At 46.4% G+C, this 12,179-nt stretch overlaps 1 protein-coding gene across 2 annotated transcripts in view; it reads left to right on the top strand.

The window, feature by feature from the left end:
• Positions 1-12,179, top strand: part of Rhpn2 (rhophilin Rho GTPase binding protein 2) — a 65,802-nt gene that overhangs the window by 5,791 nt on the left and 47,832 nt on the right. For both annotated transcript variants that reach the window (XM_021239639.2, XM_004858809.3), the window contains exon 2: positions 10,770-10,885. Coding sequence is in view for 1 of the 2 variants with exons in the window: in XM_004858809.3 (XP_004858866.1) it covers positions 10,770-10,885 (116 nt within the window). In the remaining variant the exon portion in view is untranslated. The remainder of the gene's footprint in view (positions 1-10,769; positions 10,886-12,179) is intronic.

The following is a 12,179-nucleotide window of genomic DNA, read 5'->3' as shown; positions in this document are numbered from 1 at the left end:
GGTGGATTCTTAGAGATTCAGGGAGAACCAGCTGGGGAGGTTAGGGCTAGAAGCATCTGCTGCATGGTTTGGGTGGCTGAGCCAGCGAGTGGGGACCCCCAGGCCTGCAGTTAGCCACGATAAATCTGTCCCCAAGTCAAGTTCTCCCACCCATCTTTGGACTTCAAGATTTTTTTTTTTTTTTTTGGTACTGGGGATCGAACTCGGGTCCTTGTGCTTGCCAGGCAGGCGGCGGAACCACTGAGCTAAATCCCCAGCCCTGGGCTTCAGGATTTTGCACACAGGTGATCACATTGTCTCTACTAAAGTCAGGCTTGTCTTTCATTCTCTTCTCTTTGTTATGCCTTCTCTCCCTTTCCTCTTTTTTTCGAAGTGCCTTTCTGCTTCATTCAGTCAGAAAGCATTTTGGAGTGACAGCTCTGTGCCTGATCTCATCACATTTTGGGACACATTGGGGCCTTGACTTTTTTTTTTTTTTGCATGCTAAGGATTGAGCCCAGGCCCTTCAGCATGCTCACAGAGCTATACCCAGGCCCCCTGCCTTGCAGTTCAAGGCAGGCCTCATTTCCTGGGGTGCTGAGCTGAGCTGGGAGCCGATGCTTTATGGGGATAGCTTGGGCCATGCTTGGAAAGTAGCTTCCTTGGCTTGATGTCACAGAACAAGAAGTAGGGTGGTTTTAGGGCCATATTCAGAGCATCAGCTGTGTTTGTGTCTTGCATATTAATGAAACATAATTGCTGAAAAGTCCTTTATGGACCTGAACCCTAAATTGCAAGCTAGTCAGTGGTGGGGAGGATGGGTGTGACTCAAATCAGGGTCTTGTTGGGGTTGCAAAGAATTTGGCTGTACAGAGGTGGAGGACACCAGTTAGCCCCACTTTGAGCATGTATCTCAGTGCAAGCCCTGTCTTCTTGGTTTGGGCTGACAACTTGGGAGGTCTCTGAATTTTAAAAAAGAAAACTAGCTGGGTGTGGTGACATCCACCTCTAATCTCAGCATTTGAGAGGCTGAGGCAGGCGGATTGCTGTGTCAAGGCCAGCCTGGGCTGCATAGTGAGTTCAAGGCCAGCCTGAACTACATAGTGAGACCCTGTTTCCAAAAAAACCCCCTAAAACGGGCCAAGGATGTAGCTCAGTGACACTGCACCTGCCTGGCAAGCACAAGGTCCTGAGTTTGATCCCCAGTACCCAAAACAAAACAAGATAACCCCCGAAACAACAATACCCCCCCCAAATAAATAAATAAGAACGGAAAAAGAAAACTTTTTCTGGTCTGTCATAATATCATACTTTTATCTTTCTCTAGCTTCTCACTGATTTTTTTTTCTCACTAAATTTATAATGTTTAATTATAAACCCCCCTCCCCCCAATCAACCCAGAGCTTGCACTGAGCACTGAGCTACATCCTTTGTAGCACTGAGCTACATCCTTAACCCTTTTTAAAATTTTACGACAGGGTCTTGCTAAGTCACTCAGGTTGGGCTTGCCTCCTGCCTCAGTCTCAACAGTATATTTATTTATTTATTTTTTATTTTTTCATTTTTTGAGACAGAGTTTCCCTATGTAGTTCAGGCTGGCCTTGAACTCACTGTGGAGCCCAGGCAGGCCTTGAACACAGTGATCTTCCTGCCTCAGCCTGAGGAGTGCTGGGATTACAGGCATGTGCCACCACACTTGGCTTCAGTGGTATATTTCTATCAGATTACTGTAAATTTCTTTCTTAAAAGGATAACCAGTAGAAATGTATTCCCCTCCCCAATTTTTATACTCTTCCCTACTGAAAGTCTTAGAAGAAAGTGTGTGTTCTGTGTTTAAATGCAGAGTAAAGTAGGTTTCCGGGAGGCTGCATTATGATAGCAGATCCCTTCTCTGGGGCTCCAGTCCTCAAACTCCTCAGGAAAACCTGTCCTTGGCCATGAGAAAACCGGCTGGGGTGGGGGGAGGATAGAGAAAGGCTCTCCCCAGGACTGCTGAAAGGCCCTAAATGAAAGGTCTTAGCATGAGTGGAAGGAGAGAGAGTACAAAGTATGGTATTATCACTTGTTCGCTCTGCCTCGCCATCCTTAGGGAACACAAATGCTCCAAAGTGAATTTAGCTCCATTGTTTTTACTCAAGAGCTGTAGAAGTTTTTCTTGTTCACAGAAACCTGCAGGCTGGACAGGGCCCAAAGGTTCACTGTGTCCTGGTTTATGGCCTGTGTTTACACTGGGCTTTTTAGAGGCTCCAGCAGAGAAGGAAGGAGGAGAATTCATTTTGGGTTTTTGTTTTTTTTTTTTTGGTACTGGGGATCGAACTCAGGTCCTTGCACTTGTGCAGCAGGTGGTGAGACCACTGAGCTAAATCCCCAGCCCTCTTTTTGTTTTTTTGAAACCCAGAATCTGAGTTCTTCCTCTGCACCATTCATCTTAGCAGGGTTTGATTTCATGGTAGACACTTGTGTGTCTCATTTATGAGCGTGCACCTATGTGGGAAGCCTTCTGATAGGCCAGGTCCACCAAGCATGGTGTGAGGGAGGGGGGACTGCAAGCTGTAGCATTCCTGGGGTGCTGGTATTGTTCTATAGCTGTTTGGTCTTATCCCCTTGGAGCGCAGTCCTTTCCCGGGTAGGGAGGGAAGAAGGGAGGAGTGGAGGCTGGAGATTCTGCTCCCCACCCTTGCTTACCCTACTGTGGTCTCAGGTGCAAAAGGCCAAGCTGGACCCAGGCTGACTGTGGCCTTGGTGAGGGGCCCAGCTCCCAGGGTGTCCCCAGCACACCTCACACTGTGGGGTTCTGGCCAGAAGAGTCCTCTGGAAGAACAGCATTTTCATGGTGACTCAGAGGAGAGTCAATGTGATGAGCTGGAACCCTAAATGTCCCTTGTTTCCTGGGGCTATTTGGACAGTTGCCAAAACACCTGATGCTGCTAGGCATTGACTTTAGCCTGATTAACACTTCCTCCTTTGGCTGGCTACTACAGTCTCGTGACACAGAGGCTGCATTGGAGGTGGCCTGAGAGCACAGTGGAGGTTGCAGGTGCAGCTCAGCCGGAGGACAGGGTGTCTGGCAGAGTGGGGCTGGGGGTGCTGGCTGGGACCAAGGTCTCCCTCGGCACCTGGGACAAAGAGACAGTGGTGAATATGTGAATGCCTCTGGCCTTCCCGCTGAGGCCCACAGAGTTCACTGTGGCCTAAGCTTTTTTTATTTTCGAAGTACCAGGGATTGAACCCAAAACCTTCTTATGGGAGCTACATCCCCAGTCCTTTTAAATTTTTATTTTGAGGCAAGTTCTTATTAAGTGACTAAATTGCCCAGGCTGGGCTCAAATTTGGGATCTTCCTGCCTAAGCCTCCCAGAGTGCCTCGATTCTAGGCGAGAGCTACCAGGCCCAGCTTGCCTAGGCCTTTGGAAATTCTGGATCTTGGTTTGTTTGTAAGGAGAGAAAAGGGTGTGTGATCAAAACAACTTCACAGATAGTTTATTTTTTTCCAGTATTGTTTGCATTATAAATGTAACAAGTTTTTTGAGGGGTTTTGTTTTCCTTTGTTTTGTTTTTGAGATAAGGTCTCACTATGTAGTTCAGGCTGGCCTTGAACTGGCCTCCCAAGTGCTGGGATTATAGGTGTGTCCCATCACACCTGGCAAACATAATTTAAATTGTTATAAATAAAAAGTAATCACAGAAATATACAAACTCAAGATCCAATACAAATGCCAGCCCTTACTTTCAACACATACTCAGATACTTTCTAGATAAGGATTCTCAACTACATTGTGTGTATCCTGTCAGTTGTAATAAGCAGCTCATTGTTCAGAAATATTTGATTCATGGACATTTTGGTAATTTCACATACAGCAGGTAGCTACAGTAAAACCTTTTTTGTTCAGCATGTTGAAAAGACACCCAGAGCCAGGCGTGGTGGCACATGTCTAATCCCAGCATTCTGGGAGGCTGAGGCAGTAGGATGGAAAGTTTGAGCCCAGCTTGGGCAACTTAAGGACTCAGGCTTAAATTAAGGCTAAGTATTGATTCATGTTGTGCCCACCCCGCTCCTGTGGGAATGGATTGGGGCCTCCACAGCCAGCCCCTACACCTGACAGAGACCCAGGGAGGGCAGGAGGGTATTCATAAGTACCAATTCATGTTGGCATTTTATTTTTTATTATTTTGACATGTAAAAGCTAGCTTCTTTCCATCCAGCTTTCCCTGAATCTCCAGTGTGGGGAAAGTTAAATTAGATGTATGTGTGTATTGCAGGGTATGGCATGCTATTTCTGTGCTTTCTGGTTGACAGCTCGGCTGGACTCATAAACAAACAATTCTATTTTCCAGAGTTTGGTGGTTGAGTAAGGGATTGTGTAACCAGGAAGGAATGAGAAAAGAAAGAAAATATCTATGCTGAAGAAGCAGCTAAAGATACCTGTCCTCCTGTGGCCTGGATGAGGGTCTCTGGCCAGGTGCTCCCTCAACCCTGCCCTTTCACCTTGCAGTCGGTTACTTCTGACCTCTAGATCCTAAGGTTTCACTTTGCCCTAAATTTTCTGGAAAAATAACTACATGTTGGGCTGTATCTTTGGCCATGAGGAAGAAGGGCACCCCTGGTTACCAAGGTAGAAGAGAGGCAGGCAGGTGCCCAGCACTGAATGGAGTGGGACCCCAGTGCGGGAGAAAAGGCAACCGTTCTTTACTTTATCCCAGGCTGGCCTTGAACTTGAACTTGTGGTGATCCTCCCATGTGCTGGCATTACAGGTGTGTGCTGGGATTACAGGTGTGTGCTACCACATCCTGCAAAAGTAAGTACTAAAAGGTAGTCACAGAAATGCAAACTCAAGATGAGATACAAATACCAGCCCTCACTTTCAACACATACACAGGCACTTTTTAGATAAGAACTGTGTATCCTGGGCTGGGGATTTAGCTCAGTGGTTCACCGCCTGCCTTGCAAGCGCAAGCGCAAGGCCCAAGTTTGATCCCTGGTACCAAAAAAAAAGAACTCTGTATCTTGTCAGTTGTAATAAGTAGGTCATTGGTTGGGTTTGGAAATATTTGATTCATGAACATTTTGGTGTCATGTCTCCATAAGAGTCTATCATTTCTTCCAAATTAAATGTTTGTAAGTTTTTGCCTATGTGTTGCTTTTTTTTGGTGGGGGGTACTGGGGATTGAACCCAGGTCCTTCACCTGGAAGGCCACTCACCCCTACCCTCCCTTTTTTGAGACAAAGTCTTGTTAAATTGCCCAAGCTAGACTCAAACGTGCAATCCTTCTACCTCAGCATCCCAGGGTTCTGGAATTACAGGTGTGCACCACCACACCTGGCCTTTGTGTGTGTGTGTGTGTGAGAGAGAGAGAGAGGAAGAGACAGAGAGAGACAGAGAGAGAGAGAGAGAGAGAGAGAAATGGGTTTTTAACATGTTTCCCAGGGTGGCCTTAAACTCCTGGTCCAGGCTAGCCTTAAATTCCTGGTCTCAATCTATCCTCCTAGCTCAGCTTCCCAAGTAGCTTAGACTATAGGTGCCTGTCACTGTGCCCAGCTAGGTGATGCTCTTAAATACATTTTTTTAAAATAGGTGAATGATCTGACTATACTCAGGGCATGTGGGAGTACATTGCCACAAGAAAGATTTTCAGTCTAGGTAAACTTACTCTAGGACTTTTTATTTGGGGCACCATGAAATAGACACACCACTGTACATTCCTTCAAATGGAGTTCTACTCACTAGTAAAAAAGGAACAAATAACTGATGACTGCATTAACATGGATGAGTCTCAAAACATATTGAGCAAGGGGCTGGGGATTTAGCTCAGCGGCACACTACCTGCCTGGCAAGCTCAAGATCCTGAGTTTGATCCCTGGTACCACAAAAACAACAACAGCAACAAAAACATATTGAGCAAAATAAGCCAGTCACAGACAATACATTCTATGGTATTTGATTCAGTTTACAAAGGTCTAGAACAGACAGAAACCTATGGTGATAGAGTATTGGTAGCCCAGGGATGATGAAAATGTTCTGTAGTTTGATAGGAGTCGTGGTTTTATGAATGTATACATTTGTCTAAGCTGGATGAACTATATTCTTTTTTTTTTTTTTTTTGTGGTACCAAGGATCCAACTCATGACCTTGTGCTTACAAGGTAGGCGTGGCGCCATTGAGCTAAATCCCCAGCCCTGCTTGAACTATATTCTTAAAAGCTTGTATTTTCTTTATATGTAAAGTGTACCTCAACTTGAAAAATGGCATAGGCAAGGGAAGGGAATGCATCAGCTCCTATAACGGAGAAATGCAGAGGAATAGTTTCTGATCAGGCTGATCAGGAACTCAAATGTAGTCACCAGAGCTGCTATTCGGTCTGTTTTTCCCAGGTTGGTTCCATTTGTGGGAAGATGCTGGTAATGTGGCCACCTGGTCTGACTCTTCCTAGGTTGGAGACTATCGAGGGAGGGTCTCTTCTTGATGAGCTCTGATGGCATTTGATTGCTGTACCTCATGTGCTTATCCTTGAACCAGTTTCAGGGCTAGGGGCTTGATTTTCCAACTGCCCAGGTATGAGTCAGATGTTCTTCCACTTGGGAAGGAGATCAACAGGAATTTACCACCTCTGACTGACGTGGACCATGAGGTGGGAGAGTGTGCATGGATCACTATCCCCCAAAGGATGTGGCGTGATGCTGGCAGTCCTCAACCAGGAAGCACATGAAGTGTGGCTGGGGAGTGGGAGGTGAGCTGCCCCAACACCCCCATGCATTGCTGCTGCTGTGCTGGCCTTACAGACCATCTGAGAGCTAAGACTGGGATCCTAGATGCTGCACTGGGGTCCACATAGGTGTCTGACTCTCAGAAGAGCCCCCCTGCCCCCCAAGCTAGTAGTGGTGCTGAGAGCTCCCTCAGTATTTGGCTTTCCTTGAGTGGGAGCTGTCAGACCATCCTTCCAGATTTCAAGACGGACCAAAATGCCTAAACTTAGTCCTGTTCAGGGAACGAAATAGACTGTTATGTAAAGAAAGGCTGACATCATGGCAAGACCTTGTCAGCAGTGACCTGTGAGGCCAGGACAGCTCTGTGAGTGGCCCTGGTTCCCAGGCCAAGCTGGGGTGACACGTGCTTCCCTGCTCCCTGGCACAGACCTTGACCATTTTTGAACACTTCTGTGTCCTGTCGTGAACACGTCACTGCCATTGGGTTGCAGGGGTTAGTCTGGAAGGCTTGCTATTAGATAAAACCAGGGAGGAGAAATGTGTGGGTGAGGATGACTATGGGAGCCCCCCCCCCCCCCCGCCCCAGCAGCCCCTGGTGATTCCCGGGGGTCTTTCTGGTGGACTTGCACAGACTTACCTTTCAGGGAAATTTCCTGGTGGCCCAGTGGGTGTTTCTGTCCTCAGCAGGATTCACCATTCCTACCTGTCAGTAAGAAGTAATGTAGTTTTGGGTCCAATTACTCCGTCAGATCCCACCTGGGAATTCCAATGTCTTATCTAGAAACTTGAGCCCACAACTGTGGGCGTAGCAATTCCAGGAGTTGGTTGAAGTCTAGAAGCAGGAAAAAGTTCTTATCCTGTGCTGGAATGGCTGCTTATCTGAGCTCCTGGAATGTACGTAAAGGGATTAATTGTTAAGGCTTGTTTGTAAAATGAAACACAGCAGGGCCAGGGTTTTAGTTCGGTTCTGCTTGCCTCTGAAGTGCAAGGTCCCAAGTTTGATTCCCGGTACCAAAATAACTGACTAACTAACCCACAGCATTGGTGAACCAGGTAACTGAGTCAAATCAGACCAGCACTTCATAGTAATTTTCAGAAGTGGAAAGAGACTGATAATTATTGTAGCCCAATAGTATTAAATTAACATAAATCAGGTATCACTTAATGATTTAGCTAGGCTGGGTGGTGCAGGCCTGTAATCTCAGCACTCTGGGAGGCTGAGGCAAGAGAATCACATGATTGAGCCCAGCCTGGGCAACTTAGGGAGACCTTGTTTCAAAAATTAAAAAATAAAAAAGAGCTGAGGATATAGCTCAGTGAGAAGGCCCTGGGTTCAATCTCCAGTAACAGGGGAGGGGGGGGGATACAGTCCTAACTTCAGGATCCATTCCAAGTCAGGTTCTGAGTATCTGTACAATTTATTTGAATTTAGGGGAAAGTGTCCACATGAGACAGGGAAAACTAGGTGGGGCCTGCATGAGGGACAAATAAGGGGACCTGCTGGGGGATGAGAATGAGAAATCTTTGTAGGAGAAATGTAACTCATGTCTGACCACTAGTCCAGAGGCCACCGATACAAGGACCCCTGAGAACCCCACGTGGGGCCACAGATAGCCCACTCTTCTCCCTTGGGGTCTAGGCCTGGTTGTGGTGCAGGCCTGCTAGGGAGGCTAGGTTCTTCCAGAGCTGAGAGGGCTGGTCTGGAATATGGCCCCTCCGGCTACTCCCAGGGAGTAGCCACAGCAGGCAGGTCCTGCAGATAAGCCTCAGAGGAATGTGGTCCTAACTGATTCCAGGCTTCTGTCTGGGTGGGGAGAACACCATTAGGTGTAAATGACACTTTTTTAAAATTTCTGATTTAAAACTCTATAGCATAAAACATTGTAATCCAAATACTCCAGGAAATACTGTAATGGGCAGAGAACACAAGCAAATAATTCACTGAAGAGGAAATCTAAGAGATCAGTACTATATGAAAAACAATGTTTACTGTCACTAATGATAAAGCATGCAGATTGGAAGAATGGGATGCTTGCTTTTGCAGTCATTAAAAATAATGCTTTTGATCTCAACAAATAGAAAGATGGATAATCCATTTTAAAAATGGGCAAAGGATCTGAATTGATATTTCTCAGAGGAGGTCAATAAACCCATGAAAGTTTTACTACGTACCCCACCAGATTCCACAGACAAGGACCAAGGAGACCCATGTGGGACAGGAATTTTTAACCTTGGCAGCTTAAGAGTTTGGGTCCTAAGCCATAGCCTCTGAAACAAGCAGAGGGATTTTTTTTTTTTTCTTTTTAAAAATGGTGCTGGGAGGGGCTGGGGATTTAGCTCTGTGGTTCTGGCTCCTGCCTCGAAAGCACAAGGTCAGAGTTCGATCCCTAGTACCAAAAAAAAAAAATGGTGCTGGGGATTGAGCACATGCTTGGTAAGTGCTCCACTATTGAGCTACACCTCCAGCCTACACCAGTGAAAAAGTGTTCAGTGTTATTAATCATCAGGGAAATGCAGTTCAGAATTACAGTGAGATACCACACACTAGGATAGCTATAATAATAATAATAAAAGATGGGACCAGGGGTGTAGCTCAGGTGGTAGAGCACTTGTGTAGCACATGTAAGGCCCAAGTTCAATACACAGTATCACACCCACAAAACAAAAAACTTGTGTTTGAGGAACACTTCTTTTTTTTGGTGGAGGTGATACTGGGGGCCATTTTTCATTTTTTATTTTGAGACAGGGTCTTGCTATGTCACTAAGTTGCCCCAACTGAGCTCAACCTTGAAGTCCTCCTGCCTCTTCCTCCCAGAGCACCCAGCTGAGGAGCACTTTGTGATAGAGGAGAATCTCAGGATGGAGTACTAAGTGAGAAAACACGACAAGCAGTATGTGCCTTTGGGCGGGAAAGGGCTCACGCAGCAGGCCTGAGGCTGCTCTCCTCAGTAAGGCCTGCTGGCAAGGTTGGCCTGGCTGCCTTCTGGGGACCCGTTCCGTGGAGTGTTCCCACAATTCCCTAGTTGGTAAGGGTGGTCCACTGTGCCTAGACTGGTGGTGCAAATGGCATGATTTGTGAGGAAGACCTGCTTTCCTTCCGGGAGCCTGGAACTTTGGTACTTGCTAGGCAGAGTGTTCTTATATGATCAGCTCTCAGTACAAGTTCTGGGTGTTAATTCTCTTAATGAGCTCATATGAGCAAGACATTGTATATGAGGTGGTGCATTTAATAAAATTTTATTAATATTATTTTTTTGATAGTAGGAATTGAACCTAGGGCCTTGGCACCAAGCTACACTCCTAGCTCTTCTTTTATTTTATTTATTTTTTGTCTTTGGAAACAGGGTCTAACTATGTAGTCTAGGCTGGCCTTGAATTCTCTAAATAGCCCAGGCTGACCTCCAACTCAAGTTAATCCTTCTGCCTCAGCCTCCTGAGTACTGGTATTAGCTATTCTTTATTTTGAGACAGGGTTTCCCTAAGTTGCTAAGTTGCCCAGGCTGGGCTCAGACTTACAGTCCTCCTGCCTCAGCCTACCAGAGTGCTGGGATTACAGGTATATGCCACCTTGCCCAGCTAGAGTTGCTGGAGTTTTGGTGCTGGAGAAGAGGGTGCCCTTTGTCACCCAGCATGGGTGGGAGACAGTGTGAAGCAAAGCCACACTCGATTCCTCTAGCTTCTGTGCCTCCTTACGATCCAGCTATGTTTGCCTCCTTATTAAGCCAGTATGATGAATCATAGCCACGAATACAACTATACACCAGGTCCTGTGAGTCTTCCTCACAGATGCAAACATTTGGGTGGTCTTGGGGACTCCCGGCACAGCCAAGGATGTGAAGAATAACAACATGCATTTAATATAGACCGGAAGGAAGAAGACCAATTCACAGTAGCTGTTTTGGAGTTGTATTATTGTGAATGACTTATTTTCTATATACTTTTCAACATTTTATGCATTTTTCTGTACTGACGTTGACTTTAATTTTCAGAAGAGATTGTCTTTTTGTTAAACATCTGTTTTGTTAAACATTATTGTCGTTTTTAGAGTGGTTCACTTCTAAAGGAGCATCTTTTATTTTTCTCCTAGGGATGCAATCCCCTTGCACAGACTGGCCGGAGCAAACTGCAGAATCAAAGGGCTGCTTTGAATCAGCAGATCCTGAAGGCTGTGCGGCTGAGGACAGGAGCAGAAAACCTCCTGAAGTAGGTGTCTCTGGCTTCCCTGCCTCGCTCTCCTGAGACCTGTGCAGCCTTCCTTACACTCCTGAGCCTACCCTTTGCTGTCACCTTCTGCTTTGTCCTCATTGCTGCCTCTTCGACTGGGTCCATTCTTGCCTAGAGCGTGGTTATGTTAAAGGCAAACATTTTGCCCACCTCATTTTTGTGTTTGAGGAGACACATGGACAGTGGGGTACCTGCAAGTCCAGTTAGTGTCATCTTGGTGTTTGTCCTCCCTGCTTTCTTTGGGACTTGACAGTTTCTCCACTGCCTACACGATGACGGGGTAGAGTCACTGCTTGGTAAATGTGTGTTGAATGTGTCAGGGAAAAGAAGGCAGGAAGGAGCGACTAGGATATTTCTACTGCCAGTGTCCACCTTTCTAATGAAAGGGGTGTTGACTGCTTATAGAGGGCTGCTCCATAGTCCCAGCTACTCGGGAGGCTGAGGCTGGAGGATTGCTTGAGCCCAAGAGTTGGAGATCAGCCTGGGCAGCATCTCAGAACAGAAAGAGTCAGCTAATGCGAGGGACACAGTACAGCCTGTGCGCTTGGGGCACTCACTGTTATACTTTGGTGGTAAAATAATTACTTATCAATCACAGAACTTATTGAAGCCTTACCCATATCTAGGTAGGTATCAACCTTCCACATGCCCTTAAATTCAACAAAAGACTTGTGCCACTGTCCTTTTGTTTACAAAGAATGCAGATTTTCTTCTTCTTTCAGAGTTCTGGAGGTAGCCTTTGTCACTCCCTTGCCACCTTTTACAACAGATAGTCAAAATGGGCATCATACCTGCTTCCTGGGTACCTCTTGGTGCCTCAGGAAGAGATGTGGAGTGCTTGCAAGGGCCTGGAACCCAAAACCTGGCAAGGAAGGGGCTTAGTCTGCTTGTTGGAGATGCAATTCCCTTGGAGCTCCAAGGTGGGGTGGGGAGGGGAGTTCCCAAATGTGGGCACAGTTTTGGATAATGGGTGCTCTCAGTGGGTCAGCTTCAGTGTTGGAGGCCTCAGGAAGCACAGAGGCTGCTTGGGAGGATGTTGGGAAACACACACACATCATCTGAATGTTTGTAGAAGAGCTCCCAGCCTGGGGAGGTCACACATGCTACCTCCCGAGCAGTCAGCAGAACAGGAGGAGGTTTTCTGACCCTGATCTTGGGGTAAATTCATTTCTGAATCAGTGTGAAAGATTGATGAGATATTAAGTGGGGAAAAGTGGAGGACAGGGGTTGGGAATGTAGCTCGGTGGTAAAGGCCTAGGTTCGGTCTCTAGTA

This window comes from Heterocephalus glaber, unplaced genomic scaffold (genome assembly GCF_053883595.1).
Source record: "Heterocephalus glaber isolate CG9 unplaced genomic scaffold, H.glaber_assembly_v1.0 deba00001561, whole genome shotgun sequence".
NCBI lineage: Eukaryota > Metazoa > Chordata > Mammalia > Rodentia > Bathyergidae > Heterocephalus > Heterocephalus glaber.
This window is presented reverse-complemented; position numbering and strand designations above follow the sequence as displayed.